Here is a 19,809-nt window from a genome sequence, read left to right on the forward strand (position 1 = left end):
ACTTAATCACTTTCAACGAAAAACATGTATAATATATATATAAATTAAACTCTATGTATATTTATAGTATTTATATATTTAACTTAATTTTTTTGAGCTTAATATTTTAACACATACATATGAGTACCATGATCGATTATCGTATTATATACTATAAGTATGATGTATGGTTCGGATTGGAGTATTCGAATACATGCAATATGAATCTTAATCGTGTATATTATTTATAGTAAAATACGAGTTCAATATTTTAAAGCATTTAATTTTATGTATTATGGTATCTATATGATAAATAATAACTGTATTCGAATACTTTACAAGACTGATATCCATAGGCACAATCATACAAAAATAAGTATATTGTACTATAACTATATGTGGATAATATGGAGTAAAAAATACCATCATATTATAATAGTTAATAACTATTTTAATTCCATATCATGAGGGTACACATTATTCTGCTTTTTAACGACACATGTAATAATATAATATAGAAATTTCATAATGACCATCATTAAACATTTATAGCATCTAATCCTCTATAATACTGTATGTTAAGGATCGTGACCAGTAGGTTAGGTTAAGTTTCAAAACGGACCTCCATAGAAATCATATGGTGACCCCTAATCTATAGTTAAGTAAATTTACAATTTTAATATTATTTATTTTACATTTACATAATAATATTACTCATTTAAAATATGACTAAATGTACTGTGATTTACTATGTTTATCTTGTCAGTTAATCGATTATCTATACATAAAAAATTTATGAACATAGAAACAGTTGGTTTTAATTCAAATTTTTAATTACTGTTTTTTTTTTTCATTTTTGTTTTAAAATAAGTCAAGTCTTCTGGTATTAAAAATACAAACATAAAAAACCTCTAAACCACACAAATTACAAAATAAATAAGTTGAAAAACAGAGATAGACAATTTTTAAACTAAATACATGACTTTTTAATAAAAACGTACTATAATTAAAAATATGAAAAAGTTATAGTTGTATTGAACAGCATTTTTAAGATTTTTCTCAACTATAGTATTTTGATTATTTACACTCGTATAAGTTTTATAAAGGTTAGATTAAATTATTAACAAGTACTTTCTGTGTAATTATTTTGCAGATTCCTTTAAATATTTCAAATTATTCATTTTGACCTCAAACTAACTGATACTAGAATAACATATTTTAAATATCTGCATACATTGTGTTTAATAGTGAGAATTAAGATTAACCTACATTTATATTAGCATTAAGGAATGAAATAATGGTATTTCAAGAAATATCCAGATACTGAGATATCCACTTTATACGCTAAATAAATTAAAAACCTAACATAATATTTTCATTATCGATAAAAATAACAACGATTAAATTGATCATTGTATTTAATAGTTAATAAATATTTTTTATATTGTTTATACTACATTAAATATACTGAAATCGCCAAATCGTCAAATTTTTATTTTATCCCTTAATGCATGTAAAAATATTATAAATATAAAAGATATTATTATTCCTGAATTTAATCAATATATTTAAATATAAAAACAATAATTTAATCTATTTAATCTATATTATAATAATTCTTAATCGGAGGTTGTAAAGAATAGTTAGTTATTATTGACATTATTTTACATATTAACATTTTTTGTAGAAAAGTATTTTGCGTTACATGAGGATAAAAAATATAAGTTAAGATTTGAAATTCAATAGTTGATTCACATTAACCCTTAACAGACATAAGAATCAACAAAATTAATTTAATTATAAACAATAACATTGCGTGTAATTAATTTTTTTTAAATATCCATTTATGTTTATTAAAAAAAAAATCATCCCGTTATGATTATTATTTTGGGATTCATATTCCATCTAGAATTTATTAAACGCATCTGGAATTCATTACACTTGTTGTTATTATAAAAAGATAGATTTACGAAAATAAGGAATTGTTGTGTACAGAATGAAGTAGTACGCCTCGATAATCTTCGCATTACATAATGCAGCAGATCGCTTGCGTGTGGAGGCTACCTATATGGCTTATCCGTTTATCAGCATGTATTATATTCGTCATTTTAATACTAAATATAAATTATGTACAATTCGATGTGACTTTATGACCGTTGCTTAAGACTCGGGTAGTCGGACGTTCACAGCGGGTCACTATAGATATAATCATTGCAATTATCACGTGGCCGTTAAACGTATACGGACGGTCTTTTCATTAAGAATCTGTTCCGGAGACGATTGCTGTTGTAATTGTTTTCGTGATATGAGTACAGTCCGCTAGTTGACTGGGGCTTGTCAGTGACGTCCACCACTCTGAAACCAGGCAGCAGATCAAGGTCGTTTTTGGCAATTTTCAATGTAGCGGTGGCGGCCTCGGCGATAGGTTCGGGTGACGAGACTACATTACTGCTGACATCCGTCGATGATGACGTAAATATCGACAAAAATTTATCTACCAGCGACTGTTCGTGTTTTACTTCAGTTTGCGTGATGTTGTTTTGTCCGTTGTGATTGTTGCTGTTGTTATTGACACCGTGGTGTGGCGGAGGACTGGAAGGGGTCTGACCGATTGGTGGACCCGTGTGATGGATGTACGTCATCGGCCAAGTTTGCGGGGGCCCGTCTGTAGAAGGGAAGTATTTATCGCTACACGGTCGCCACTGATCCATGGATTTTCCCACGTGACACCTATGGTATACACGGGAGAAAAAGTACGTTAAAATCCGCCACACCGCCAAAATAAATATTAGTATTTTTTTGGATTATTTTTTAAATATTTCTTTAACATAGAATATTATGTTCTTTAATCTTAAGCCTGTTAACTTACCATGGATAACTGACCCCTTCGGAATAGCCACATTTATGATCAGGCCGACAACAGTAATCCCAATCGCCTTGATCAACCGGGCAAGACCATATTCCCATGTTGACATTTTCGGTGCAGTACGAACCAGGTCTGCACGGTTGTCCATTTACGGTGAATCTCATCCATGTCCACTCTAATCCACCCGGAACTATTTATAGAAATAAAATACATTTTATTTAAAAGCTCAAAGATTTTGAAGTATGTTTTTAATCTCACATTCATTGGCCGTAGGGTATTTGGCTGCGGGAGAGGTAAAGCAATGGACTTCACTGAAATCCCATGTGTACAACACGAATTGTTGGTCTAGACTAAAATGTTGATTTGGTTTTAAATCTCTCATCTCGATGTCACTCAACTCGCAATAACCTCCACTATACAAAAGTGGAATAATGTGAAATACTAAATGTTATATGAAAAATGCACTTATATATATAGTCTAGTCACCATTGCTATATGGTGTTAAGACTAAGAAAATCTGTACCTACAAGTAGCTGAGTGTAGAACACCGAAAATATTGGTTTTCCCTGGCTTTGTTGCACTCCATTTTGCATTGGTATTCTGACTCGACGGTCATAGACTTTTTGATGGCCGAGGGCAATAGTCTGGCAGTACCTCCAAAATTAATGTAACACACTGAAAGCAAGGAATATGAAAAAGTGAGTGAAAAAATAAATCTTGAATTTAATAATTTTATTATGTCCAATTTTTTTTTTGCGTTGAATGTAAACTGTGAACGAATAATTTTCTATTTTTACGAGTATAATAATTGTGTCTGTTTAATAAAACACGTGTCTTACACTTTTTGGCCATCCCGTAGACAGTTGGCACTTGGGTAGGGTTCTGTCCATACAGATTGAACAAGTTGTACACACCCCCCGGAACTCCAGGCTTGCTGTTGGTTGGCCAGGTAGACACAGGGGTGTATTCTCCCGGCATCTGGAAGAATGTGGTTGGTGGCATGGATGGCACATAAGTACCCGTAGGTCTTGTGGTTGTATGGAAGACAGTCGGCGTGACGGGGTAATACCCGGATGGCGGTGATAGAGTTGTTGGTGGAGGAAAGTACTGAGGTGGTGGTGATGGTGACGATTGAGGACCAATAGGACCAATAGGATAATACTGCGGTGGTGGTGATGGCGATGGCGATGGTGATGGTGACGGTGACTCTGATGGTATCACGGGAAAGAATTGTAGTGGGGGTGATGGTGGTGGACCATACTTTGGACCGTATGATGATGGATTCAGCGGAGGAGGCACACCATACTGTGGCCGGTACGTGGTGAGCACGGTGGGCGTCAGATCTTGTCCATGGACCAAAGGCCACCCGGATTGAGGCAGGACCTTGTCCAATTCACACCCGCGTCCGTAACTACCACGGTTGTAGACATCACAATTGGAATCTTCGACAAAATGTTTAACCGGGATCCATGTCGAGTACTGGGTAATCTGTCAGGTAACAGTTGTCTGACCATTTATCAGTAACAGGTGGTCCACGGCTGTAAAACACATGAATAACATGATATACCATAAAGTTAGTCATATGGTTACAATATTGGTATGTTATATTAATATGTATATGATGGATAAAACACGTTATTTATAGTAAAGTTTTGTCACATAATGTCGTATACATACCGAAAGCTGAATACTCGGCAAGTGAAGTGTTTTACGTGGAGGCAAATGAGTTCACACTCATGCAAGTTTTCCGTCTGCACTGAGAATTTCACTATGGAAACTTCCAACGTTATACCGCTCCGAATTCGTTCAAAACAATCTAAAATCCGTACATAAATAATGAATATTTAAAATTACATTTATAGATACATGAATCTGCATCGGCTATGACATACAATTAGAACCATGTAAAAAGTTCCTCAATAACCGTCACATCGACCAATTACTTGGATTTAACTATTCTTCAAATATCTATTATAGTACTCACATTGATATAATGGTAAAAAGCAAAAAGTGCCTTTCAAATTCTGGGATTTATCATTCATAGCACTAAATTATTTAAGTATTATGCCTAAGAACATCCCAAGTTTATTCACTTCTAGAATATGGATCTGTTGTCTGAAAACCATATTTATCCGAAGACTATATAGGTCTTTCTTAGGTCATTAATGTGTCCCATAAACATTTTTAAATTGTATATTGTTTTCAAAATTAACAATCATCTAAAGATTTAAAATCTATAATATTCCTAGACTTGCCTCTTGCCACAATAAATTAGACTACATTTCTTATTCTCAGAACTAAATGATTCACTGTTTGTTCCTCAATTTCTTGCCACCATATATTTTAGAGTACCTACCTTCTTATTATTCTAGAAATAAGTCCCAATTCTGCCTACCAATAACATAAGACTTCTTATAGGCATATTTATACTTGGCATGGTATGCTCAAAGCTACAAATAATAATAATTTATCCTTTAGCTACACTACCATTTTTATTTTATTTAAGTATAATTTTAAATGTATATTTAGTACCTACTCTGTTTTTTCTGTGTACTAATAATTATCTATCTATATTAGTTTTCTTGTATTCTTACCACTCATATGTATACTTATCTATCCAATTTCTAATAATAACATAATAATTATTATTTTATTATATTTTATTATTATTATTTATTATTGTTATACAATATATAAACACTTATAATGACTAACGAAAAGATGAATTATTGACATCAACTTAGTACATAGTCACATCCATTTTTGTGTTTAATTATTTTGATAATGGATGGTTTTAATGTCATTCAATTTTATTTTAAATATGAATAAAATAAATATTGACTTGAATAAAAAATTCGAACTTTTTATAATATTATTTATTATTATCAAATACAAATGTATTTCGCATTAATTTTTTTCAATGCAAAAAATGTAACTCTTCACTCTATAGCCATACAGATAAACAAAAATCTGTGACAGTCTCACCAGTGTCCCAGTTTTTTGCAGGTTGACATCCAGGCTGGCTAAGTTCATTTCGTGCAAATACGTCACAATCCCTGTCTGGGACTAAATCTTGGAAAATATCCAATTGCCTAAGCATTTTATCGCCCAAATGACAATTATCCATAGAAGAAGTGTAACTATATCTGTTGAAAAAAAATGATCAAACTTATTGTTTAAAAACATTCGTTAATTCGTTTTGTACTTCACCTGTAACTGAATACATTGCATGTGAATGTCTGTTCATTAGCGCACATGGTCTCACAACCGTAAAGAGACGGAGCATTAGTTGATTTTATAATATTGTTTTGCTGTAAATGGTGTCCCGTTCTGGCTTTTATGAAACATTCTGTAAAAAATGATTTACATCTCATTAACACAAAATTATAATACTCCAAAATAATACAGACTTTATAGACACAACAAACGAAAATAACATAACACATTAACTAAAAAATAAATAATTGTTAAGAAACTTTTTAATTATTTTCCACGTGTAGCAAAAAGTATCCATACAGTCAATTTGTCATAAAAATTTAAACATTGGACATTAAAATTTAAAACATTTATAAATATACATACAAGAAGTAAAATGGTATAGTAAAATAATGTAATAAAATAACAATTATCATACTTTAGAATTTTACTATAACTACTAAATTACCTAATATAAGACCTTTACCATGTAATAAGTGTGTATCAACTAGTATCAAAAATTCAATACCCTGCTTTTATTATCCTAGGTATTCAATAATAAACATTGTAATTTAATAAAACAATTAGGTGAATAATTCAATTATTGTAAACGTAAAATGTATTTAAATCTAGTATTTATACTATAAATTATAATACCAAATGAAATATAAAATTAATATGATATACACAGTGTATCATAGAGATCTGACAATTTTACATTAAAATTACATTTAAATGTGTGAGATCATTGTGATACACTCTGTTTATGACAAAATGACATCTGTATACGTTTCCTGCCCTCTTCATTTTAAAATACTGTTTTTTTTTTTATACGAATAATTAACATGCAATTAACAAAAATTTGCACTATTTTGGAAATTTACACGTTTTTAGATTTTGCAGAAAAACAAAATATTATAGTGAGTATGGCTAGACAAATGTTTCTCCAACCCTGCCAAAAATAAATATTATCTGAACCAGAACTTATTTCTGTGCCAATATTAAAAGGATGTTATACCCGCATGTGTTGTCTCTGTCTTACCAATGTAGATTATACCAAATTTTCGTCAGCAGAACACTTTTTGTGAAGTTGGCTTTAATATTAGAGTAAATTTACCTATTATCAAATTTAAAGGTAAGAATATTATCTTGGGCATCTCATAGACTTTTACTGATATCATAATTTTTAAGTGAGTTATAGTTATGTAAAATATTAAAACTTTAAAATACTAGTAATTCGCTTAAAAATTAAAATACTAATAAAAGTCTAAGAGATGCCTTGGATAATATTCTTACTTTTAAATTTTATAATAGGTAAATTTACTCTTATATTAAAGCTAACATCACAAAATGTGTTTTGCTGAACGAAAATTTGGTATGATCTACATTAGTAAGACAGAGACAAGATATGTGGGTATAACGTCCTTTTAAGTATGAATTTGCATTATCAAACCAAAAGTATCGTACGTCACTCCCCCATCCTTCGGTTTTCCACCCGCTAAAGTATAATAATGCAATTTTAGGAATAAGTGGGTGTGTTTTATCATTTTTTCATGACATTCTAACCATTAATCGATGCCGGAAGTCGATTAACTTCCGTTGGTGTCAGCGTCGGTTGTATATTATTCAACAGAAACCGGACATCATTGTTATACAGGTCGGTTGGTCTAATTAAAGACACGCCGCCGCCACCACCACCTCCTCCACCACTGAAAAGTTCTTGCACGCCTGGTTTCAACTGGTCATAGAACACTTTGTCGGCACCACCATATCCCACTTCGTTGCCTTGTTGCCACTGTGGATTAAGATCTTGCCATAGGTCCTGTCCGGACCCACTCCATTTACGCCTTTGCCCATACGGACTGGCCAGCTCCGTATACCGACAGCTAGGCGAAGCATTTACGTTTTTTTCGAAAAAGTCATATTCCACGTCCGATTGGAAGTCCGAGGATAGGTCTAATTTGTCGGAAGGTACGGATGATAGTTGGCAACTGCTATAGGAATCCAACTTCATGTCGTATCTATAGTGAAAATAAAGAAAAACACGATTCAGGTAATTTCCATATTATATTAAATGTATTATAATAAAATTATAATTTAATAGTTATTAATTATTCAATAGCCATATACTTTTATGGTGAAAAATTTTGAAAAATTTTTAGTGATGTTATTAAATTGTTTGATTACTATACATCGTTTAAACTTACAAAAAATTGTATTGATTTTTGTGTGTGTGTGTGTCTGTATTTTATTTTATATAGATATTAAAAATTAATTCAATTAAGATATAATTTAATGAATAGATTCAATTAAATTTAAATTTTTTATACATGTACATAGTTTACAGCATAATATACAGCTTATACAAGTTTATATTATTTTATTAATTTCCCTATCAAATATCTTCAAAAATAATTACATATTAGGTTTTAAAGAAATATATAATCATGATTAAAGTATAGTTATTTTTAAATAATAATAATAATATAAAAATACAAACCTGAAGTTAAATCCTTCACAACGAAATTCTTTTTCGTATTCACAATATAGTTCACAATCACCTTTTGAATCAGCTGGCAGAGTTCTTTGAATGTATTTATCGGTCAGTCGACGGCCTCCCACAAGCTTAATGAAACACGCTATTCAAAAACAATCTAATATAGGTATGTTGTCGATGTTTTCATAATATAATAATAATAATTTTAGATTCTTATGTAAATATACAATAAAGGTCTAGTCAGATGGTGTATATTGTGAAGTATAAATAACAGTATTTTCAAAAGTGCGCTAATAATTAATTTAGATGTTCAAAAAAATGTTTTTTAAAAACATTTTAAAATTTAATTTTTTCATAGGTTTTATTATTTTATAATTAAAAATATATTACGATTTATTCTTCCATTTTGATACCCTGGGTTTTATTATTTAAATAATCAACATATTCATAATTTAATAAATTATGAATATTTCATAAGTATAATTTCAGCGGTTCAGCACAACTAGTTCAAAAAAAGTAAAAACTCATACACAAAGCTTTAAATACATATTTAAAAATAAATATAATTACTACTCGTATTTATTAGTTTTATTAATCATTTTCCTTAGAAAAGAAATTTGAGTTCTCCTTTGCTTTGCCTGATTTTAAGATAGGAGTTTTAAATTATAGAGCTAATTCCTAGTTAAACAATGTATTATTGTTGTATTTTAAAGTATTTCTATAAATTAAAGAACAACGATAATTTTTATTAAATAATATCAATAGTAGATATTTTATAATACTTTTATTTTCTATCTTATTGATACATAATACATAGTTATACTCATCATAATAATATATTCTATTTATTTTAATTAAAATAATAATTTATTTTTTATACCTACGCATTAATAGATTCTAAAATATTGATTTGTTTTGCTTTCTTTATAACTCTTTTACGATGTAGTATAACACACTTATTGAGGATATTGATATTTTTTTTTTCTATCTATATTATTTTGAATAATTTCAAATGGTATTGTAAGACATACTTTTAAATTTGCAAGAGTACATTATGAATGGTCTAAAGTCTAAACTAATAAAAACATATACATATTACAAAGACTCACTAATGAATACAATTTTAATAATATTAGTCCTATCAGATTAATATACATTAGAGTAATTTTTCTACAATTAATGGCGATAATCTCAGAAAAAAAATGAATTGTAATATTATTGAACAAATATAACTGTAAAACAGGCTAATGCTCGGTCTAAACAAAAATTAACGGTGATTAGGGTAGTACGTAATTACTTATTATAATTTATAGCAATTATAGCAGACTATTATTTCTTACATAAAAAAGACAATATTAAACTTTTATCAACTTTCTAGTGAAATTAATTAGTTATTAAAAAGGAAAAAGATATTGATTATATTATGTCCACAGTAAATGTATATTACCTAATATTAGACATATAATAACAATGTGAAATAATAATATAACAAAACGTTTTTCGCTGAATAATTTTAAACGGGTATTTGGTATCTCTAACAAATATTAATTATATTATAATATAGCCACTTTCCACTGTATCGATCACCTAACGATGCGGTGCTCACATTTCCTATATGACAGCTGTAGACTGCGGGCGATAAAATGTCCACGCTTGTCATTCACGTAAAACGTTAAATTCGTTATTTCGCACGAGGCATAATATAATACATAACACACATTACAGTAGCTGGTAATCAGCAGAACCATATTATTGTTCTAGTGTCGAAAAATATTCATACAATAATATTGTTTGCAATATATTATAGCCTGCAGTGAATTATAAATACGCACGCTAGTTAAATGGAGAATATTACCTAGATACTTGTTTTTATATTAAGCATGCGTATAGCAATACACAACACGAGTTTTATATTATAATATTATTATTTTCGAATTCTCATTTGATATCATTTAGTAATCAAAAAATTATTACCGTACATAATATTGGATACTGCAGTGTAATCAGTAATCGCTAGATATTACATTGTTACTACCAGAGATGTGTTGGTACACGGTACCAAACATTTCAATGTTAATATACTTCAACTTCATAATATAGTCAATATAATTAAAAATATACATATTTATTTGTGAATTATTAATAGAATTAATAATTAATTCTATAATATTTTACTTTAGATGTTTCTAATGTAGAACGACTTCATGTTTTCTTCACCGTTCCATGTATTATGTTGTACTATTAACTATTTACTCGTTGTACACATTGATACACTACTTTAAACACTTATTAATTATTTGTCTATGAAAATTGTTCTGTGTTCAGAATCAAAATTTTTCTGGATAAATATTTATTTGTTACAAAAAAAAAAATATTTTTATTGAACGGTTTAATATTTTTTAAATAATAAGTGATGACAAAATAAGCTGTAGACTAGTCCTCGTAAGATTAGTAAAAACACTAAAAATTATTGGCGATTTTGTGTTATGAGCAACGAGGTAATAACCGTCCGCGGTCGGCGAGAGTAATTAACGCCTCCAACAACTCTCGCCGACCGCAATTACCTCGTTGCTCATAACGCGAAATCGCCAATAAAAGTATAATTCAATTTTTTATTTTTAAATATATTTAAAAATTCATGAATTTTAATATAATTTAATATACATATAAATTTTTTATTATAATCATTTTATTTGTGCAACATGTTAATTAGATGATAGATTTCTAAGATAATTCGATTAGAATAACACTTAGACGGCTACCTATCTGATGTGTCACCACAACCAAATAAAATTATTCAAACGTCAAATATCAACAGAATAACGTTATAAGAGCACCATTTTCAACAGCATGTACATTTGCGATTTTTTGAATTTTTGTTATATACATTATTTTGCGGACTAATTTTCAATTTTTGCGGACAAGTGGTTTTTTAGTAAATCAAAAAAAACAGTTGACATGTTGGTGAAATGTTGCAAAAATTAAAAAAATTCGATTACTTAACTTTTTAGTATACCATTATTTTGCGGATAATTTGCGTAATTTTGCGGACAAATAGTTTTTTAGCAAATAAAAATAAATTGTTAAATGCTAATAAAATTTTACAATTTTGCAAACTTGTTAAATTTACCTGTCATGTTATTTTATATTTTGTTTTACACTCTCGAATTATACCTAAAATTAACGAGCCATTCAGACTATCGAGGATATCTAATTTATCAAACTATATTATCCGTTGTTAATATTTCTTTTACTAATTGTATGTTTTTTAAATGCTTTTTTTTTTGTAGCCGATTAGTATTTAGAATATTGCAATGAAGAACACGATTTTACTTAGCTTAAAATTTTGATTAAAAAGATTTTCTTATAATACTAAGTTAAATTAAATTGTAATATGATTTTAAATAGCGTATCTAGGAATACAATAAATATATAATAATTTGTTAGGTGTTCACCGAACAATATTCAAAATGATACAATTTATTCAAACAAAAAATAAAAGTGATGAAATAAGCTTATTGGGTGTGGCAGAAGCCGTCTTTGATGATGTTGTTTGCAGTTTGGAAAGCATACCAACAAAAATAACAGTTTTGAATGAACATTTTATATTGTATGGAGCAGCTGTATTTATTGGTAACAGAAGTACTGCAAGAACAGGTATAGGTCATTATGTAGCAGTAGCACTAAGAAATGACAGACATTGGGAAGAGTATGGTGATTTTAAACATAAGCCAGTACCTATATAAAAATTAAAAAAATGTGGTGTACAAATTCTTTTGTATACTAAGGAAACTTAGATATTATTTAAAAAAATTGTATGTTTTTTTTAATAAAGTTACATTTTAATTTTAAAGACAAAAGGGCTATTTCAATATGGTTTAAATTGATGATAAAAATAATTAAAGGTAAAAAAATAATTTCACGATTAAAAGGTATAATGAAAATAAAAGTACAAATTAAAATAAACTTAGAAACTTAGTTAGCAGGTTTAAATAGTCAAAATAATAACATGTTTAAAAAAGAATAATAAGAAATGAAGTACCTATTTAGTTTTTTTAAATTTTGAGAAAAAATTGTTTGATTTGTAAAAATTATAATTTTAATAAGGTATACCTATCATAATATGAAAAATGTTTGTCAAGTGAATTTGAAAAGCCCGCAAGATTGCAAAATTTTATTAGCATGTCAACCATTTTTTTGATTTGCTAAAAAACTATTTGTCCGCAAAAATTGAAAACTAGTCTGAAAAATTACACAAATTATCTAATACTAATTCGATTTAGAATCGTTTATATATTCAATAACCATGTCATGTTTGATTGTAAAAACTAAATTAAATACTACAATTAATATAGTTTAATATTTTTAGAGATCGATAGTAGATAAATACATACTATTATACTACTCACTTGTTCTATCCCTACATTGCAATATTTTCATGAAAAGATCGTACTCTGGATCGTCGTACGGTCCTGATTTTGGTAGATCTAAACCAAGTAGACAAGTGCCATTTCCATTTCCGTTTAATCTGTAGGATACATTAGATATGTATAGGTAACGTTTTTGAATTACTGTTATTAAACTTTTCAAGTCAAAAAAAATTGGCACGATATTATTTCAAACTGACTACTCAAACTCACCCATAACTATATGCGTTGCACAACATTCGTTCGCATTCATTACTGCATTGTTTTATGTTTGTGGTAGATATTGTTTTAGTCACATCTGAACTATTTAAACGTTTTCCAATGGCCACCCTCTCGAAACAATCTATTATACAAAAATAAAACTTATTTTATTATTACTATAATATTACTTTTAATATGAAATGAAATACTATCATAAATAGTATAACAATATACTGTTTGGGTATCATACGTTTTCACAAACTAGTTTTAAAGTTTTCTTGGATATTTTATTTACTAATAGTCTACATTGTTTTATTGTAAGTTTATGCCACAAGATAACCAGACTATATTATATTATACTCTCTAAAAATAGAACATAATATAATATATTACTAGTAAAGTAGACGATTTAAAAATTAAACATAACATATTTTATATCTAAATATAAATAATTATTAGTTCGTCACAGATATTGACATATTGTGTATATCAATTAAATATGTTTTCAACGCACTATTAATGTATACATAAGCAACAGGGTTTAGATACTATGAATCTTAGCAAAATACAATTTTATATTTTATAATTTATGATTTAATATTTTTATTTTTTTATTTAAGGTGACACTATTTAATGTTTATTATTTATTTGGAATTGATATTATTATAATTTAATTTAATAATGTTTTAATTGTGATTATATGAATTAGTGTATAACAGAATATTTATGTTCTGGTGTTGTAATATGTAAATAATATTCATTATTTATAATTTATTTTCAAACCTATTCCATTTTTGCAATGTATTGAAGTAAATATCAAAGAAATTAAGAAAATATTTTAATACGTTGATAGTTTACTATCAATAGTCTTTAAATATTTTGTGTTTTTAATTTATTTAAGTACATATATTTTTGTGTTGTTAAATATTAATATTTGAATTGAATTCTTGAATTTTATTACTTATACTTTATACTAAACATGGTTTCAAATGTAAATTGAATATAAAATGATCATATTAATTATGTGTTGTTTTCAAAATGTCGTAACAATAAAATGTAATAGAATTATTTTAAGTTTTTTGTAGATTATTTTGAACATTATATGATATGAAACATTTATTTATTAAAAAAATGTAAATATAAGTAAAGTATTAAAAATATAGTATAATATATTATATTGGAATTACAAGTATATATTTTAAGAAAATGAAATTAAAATATATTTTTTTTTATATTTGAAAAGTGTTGTAACATTTTTAAAATGTTTAATAATTTATTTATTAATATATTAATTATATATAGGCTTAATACAATATATATCGTTGTTAATAAAACATGTTAAATTTTCATATATATTTATTATTTATATTAATTTACCTAAGCATAAATACAAATGCAAGTCGCACGAACAACTATAATATAAAATATAACCGCGTTTCACAATCGCCACTGTTCGGATTACGTGGCATGTTAAAATCTTCACAAATCACACGCGGTTCACGTATTCGTTTATCTACATAGGTATTATATCAGCGTGTCAATGCCTCATGGCTCATGGACTCCGTCTACTGGAATGTATCCGGGATGGAGATTTTCACTTGCAATTAAACGATTTAATTTGTCATACCGGCAAGGCTGCTGTGCTTATTTTTTTTCTAAGAGTTTTTTGTCCACGATATGGTTGCGTACACATATTATACGTATTATATGGATAGGTAGAGGTAGATATAGGAACACGCATGAACTTCCGTCTATACGAAGAAATTTTTTCGAAACTGCTATAGCGTTTTCATGTCTTCATAATATGTCGTATAATGGTATAATAATAAAATATTATGCGTAATTTTACACACAATGCAAATAATGTTACGAATATTTTTTTCACCATCACATCGAGATTATTGACGACAAATAACAATTATGTACAGCACAGATTTTTTTAAAAAGCATCGCGATACAAAGATATGTTATAATATTATATTAAGTTTAAGATATATATATAATACAATAGTATTATATCAATCGTGGTTTGCTAATATAATATATTAATATGTACATAATAATATATTATTTTATAATTTTTAAATTTTCGAAATAATATTTCAAAGACATATTATGTATATACTTATTATCCCGATGCGTGATTTCCTGCGTTAGTTAATTGAAAAAATGAGTAAACATAATAGGTAAAGGCAATAGGTTAAGTTGTGTTAAACCATTATTATGCATGTCTATATACCTACTTTATATACAATTAATATATACTTATATTTCCACAAATACATATCTAAATAAGAGAGTCTATAGTTTTTTAACTAGCAAGGTTATATACCTCTTTATATACATAGAATGTTAACCATACATTCACGCTTCGCTACATAGCATGTAAAATAAACTTGAAGCATATAGGTACAAATGATACATATATTTATATTTATAAATATGAATAAAACTGAGCATTTTATTAAAGTGATGTTTTGTGAAAAAATACCTAAACGTAGTATTATAAACGGAAATGAAATAAACCGATTGAACCGTAAAATCGAATGTATCGCGAATAGCTACTATTATATTGTTTGTAATTCAGATTTTATACTCATTTTTATACCAAGATACATCGTTTATTAAATATATATTTTGGTTTGTTTAAATTAAAAAAAAAATGTTATTCTGTGGTTTAGTTAATTAGTGTTATTACAAATTATAAATGTCCGTTTAACCATTAACTTAATTATTGAAGTTATACATTTGATATTGGCATCAGTTATAAATGTATATTCAAATATATTTTAAGCGAGTTTCAAAGATATTTAAGAGTCTGTTAGATAAGTAAATACGTAAATCTATTATTATTATACATCTTAGTTCATGGATGTGGGATACATATAAAAATTAATAGATGACATACGATATCGCTAGTTTAAGACACACACAGTGTATAATATAGTATACCTATATTATAAAATACAAATATTATTGTTACATCACTTATTCTTATTTATTTATCATTCATACTGTAACATAAACTATTAAAGCTCACATTTTTACTTCTGACTTTCTGAATACACAAAAGTCAATAAGGAAATAAACTACCTATACGACTATACAATTTTTAACACAATTGAAAAATATACTCAATTAAATTTTAAATACCTACCTAATGTATATAATTTACATTACTTTATAAATACATATTAATAAACGTTTAGGTATGCAAAAGTATGTATAATTATTTTTTTTCTACGAGTATGTGCTATACTGTTATAATGAAAAATAGGGATTAAAGAAATTTTAACTGAAGACTTTCAATTAACAATTTTCTGTATAACCGGTGAAATAAATGAAGGCCATCACTTTGTGAAAGTGTACAATATATTTTTATCTCATGGGCGCTGGTCATGGATATCGATCCTCAAAATCGTTGTTTCATCGTTTCTAGAAATAATAATTTAACTAACAATCAAAGAAGGTAATTTTACTCTTCTATATTAACTGTCTATGAAACTTTCAAGGCACATTAATTATCCATAGATTTAAATATACTAGTTGCATGATATTTTTTAATAATTATGCAATGTATAATGTAGTTGTATAGTTAATTTGATTTTGGTACAATAATAATTTCCTTTTTTGGAATATTATTAAAATAAAATGCGAAAAGTTTATTATATATCTAATATTTGAATAATCAGAAATAAGTATACGTATGAATTTAATGTTTTAAAATTCTCGAAATATTTTCAAACGTCGACGCACCCATATACATTAGAATAAATATTGATGGCACCTATATATATTATGAGTAAGGAACGGATTTGAATGCAAATTGCATTTTTTTTTAATGTCCGAAAATATTGCTTTCCAAGCACAAAATTCATTTCAAAAAATTAAAAAATATAACTTTTACTTCGCATTTTTTTGCATTTTTATGTTGTTAAGTCATTTTTATATAAGAATCGATAAATTCAATAAAAGTTTGGTTAATATTCATTCTAAAAGAATAAAATTAAATATTATTTTTCATATAATATGTCGCAATTCTATTTTTATTATTTATTATGTTTTTACCGATCAGATAAATGTGACGCTAAACGAAATTATTGTTGAGACGTGTAGACACTTAGGTTATACATACATACATTATACATGCAACATGTGAGATGCGAATAATATAAAATATTAAAATATAATATAATATGATATTTATTATATAAGTAATTAATACCTAAAAATAAGAATTTATATAATTAAATACATTTTTTCAATGTTAAAAATAATTAAAAACCATTTTTTAATGCTTTTTTTTAAACAAAAAAATATCTATTATGAGTGCATTAAATCTTATTTTTTTAATTTTTTAAAGCATTAAATCCGTTCTCTAATTGTAAGTTTAAAATTACTTTATTTAATAATTAAAATATGAGATACCTACATGAGCTGTTGAGAAATTATTTTTTTTACAATTATTCATGGAAATAATGTCAAACCTATATAGGCACACAGTTGGTGTTTCGGAGTTATAGATTCAGAAATTTCTCATAGCACGTAAAGGACGTGAATAAATCGATTGCCAAAATTCGACCTTCAGGCTATAAATTAGGCACGTACCTATCACATCCATTGGCACGCAACGATTATAAACACATTTTATCAAAACGTTATGTTATGGCTCAATTAATTCCATTTTTTTCTTATTTCAGATGTACACATATTTTTGGATTTATACGAAAAAAAAAATTAACACGTAATAAATTTAGTTGGACGACCTATTCATAAACACGATATTATTTATTGGCTTATAGTGCTTATATGGTTGCAAATTTCACATTGACCATTTATAGATATAGATACACACTAAAGATGCAGTCTAAGAACACTTAATATAACAGGTTTGAGTATAAAATTTCAAAATGAGTACTTGCCAGAAAATTGTATTTTTAATAATACGATAGGTAGGTACTAATAATATTATTGTTTTCATAGATAAAAAACAAAATTTTCCACTTAAATAACTCAACTTTAAAATTATTTTATTGTGTACAATGTACATTTATATACTATATATTCGTATAGATCCAACAAACGTACTTAAATGTATACAATTATACGCTGTTTTAGAAAACAAAAATAAAATTAATTCATATTAGGTATAAGGTACTTAATATTATGTTATGATCGTCAACATTGATATGATTTAATGTACGGACAATCCAATATGACAATCGTTGTGTTTTATTTGAGTAAAAACCAATAAATTTGAATAATATATGAAAACAATTTAAATAATTAATTAGTATTAAGTTGATAATGTGGTATATGCATATAGGTACCTAATATATTTATATTATATGCTCTTGATATTTTTAGCATAAAAAATAAAATGCATAAAAACTTTATGTCGCAATTTAATATTAGTTTTAATAGTTTTAGTAGGTGTAATAAGATAGAATCTTGTTACAATTAGTAGCATATCAGGGAATTTAAATTCAACAAAATATAAAATCAGTAAGAAATGATGTTAGGTGATAAATTTGACACAAATATGTCAAAACCATTAAAATTTAAACCTGATATAGGTAAGTAAGTATACTTCATAAATAAACAGTAATTAATAATAATTACACTTATTTAAACAATAATCTTTATTTCTATTTAATATAAAAGTTTATTATCATTTCAGGTATAATTTGTTTCAGAAAGTGATTATTAATGAATATGACGTATTCAGCATTAAAAAATGGCATTATACGCTGTGTTTTACGTTTCAATATGAATATTCTTTAGGTACCTACCCTACTTCTTTAAAAAAGTTAAATACTAATAAATTTTACAACTAAAATAAATTGATTTATTTATTTTTTGAAATTTCTCATCGGCTTACAATAAATTACATGTAAGCTGTAACAAAAGTTCAAAATAATAATATTGTCAAACAATAATTTTTATTTTGATGTTCTATAAATAATAATTTTTTTAATTGATTTATTATTTTAGAAATTTTATACATCGAACACTTTTGTTAGATAAATAGAATAAATAATTCTCTTTATAATTTATTTCAGCTGAAAATATCTAGATATGTACCTACGATTCAATTTTCACTCGTATGACGATTACTGCGATGTCATTAAAAGTTACAACATTATGATATAATTTTCGCGTAATTAGTATAAAAAAAAATAATTATAATACTATAATAAGTAATAATACAGACCGTTGATGCCCTGTAGGTTGAGAAAAGAACCGGTGTTGGTGACAGTGAACACGTGGAACAACGACACGACATAAGCGCCAAACGTACGCATCTCGAGGCTCAGAAAAAAGCGTAGCTAAGCACCGTAAGTGGACGTGAAGTAGATATTAAAATTGCCACAGTATAATGATATTACGACGTAATATAGTTTTAAAGGCGATCGTGACGACAACGACGGTTAAATTATCAATATTTATAATGTAATTAATTATGTTATACACATTTGTTTTTACGCAACAATTCGACTCGTTCAACGCGCTCAGACCGCGATCACTGTAATCGCACACACATCGTACGCTCGCGTGGCTGTAAATTAAATGTAAAATGTATCGCCCACGTCTTGTCGCGTGGACGTGTCGCGTGCAGACTTACCATCGGCCAGAAGCGGTCT

At 27.3% G+C, this 19,809-nt stretch overlaps 1 protein-coding gene across 1 annotated transcript; it reads right to left on the reverse strand.

Annotated features, from left to right (window-relative positions):
- Nucleotides 1-1,981: 1,981 nt before the first annotated feature.
- On the reverse strand, nt 1,982-19,513 carry LOC113558555. Its single transcript, XM_026964047.1, is given in 14 exon segments — nt 1,982-2,709; nt 2,849-3,035; nt 3,104-3,258; nt 3,373-3,520; nt 3,685-4,309; nt 4,311-4,383; nt 4,523-4,661; nt 5,831-5,991; nt 6,056-6,194; nt 7,607-8,061; nt 8,541-8,679; nt 12,947-13,065; nt 13,178-13,307; nt 19,380-19,513. Coding segments are annotated over 14 exon segments (3,060 nt in total). The 5' UTR covers nt 19,471-19,513; the 3' UTR covers nt 1,982-2,210.
- Nucleotides 19,514-19,809: the final 296 nt, after the last annotated feature.

Source organism: Rhopalosiphum maidis, chromosome 3, assembly GCF_003676215.2.
Source record: "Rhopalosiphum maidis isolate BTI-1 chromosome 3, ASM367621v3, whole genome shotgun sequence".
In the NCBI taxonomy this organism is placed as follows: Eukaryota; Metazoa; Arthropoda; class Insecta; order Hemiptera; family Aphididae; genus Rhopalosiphum; species Rhopalosiphum maidis.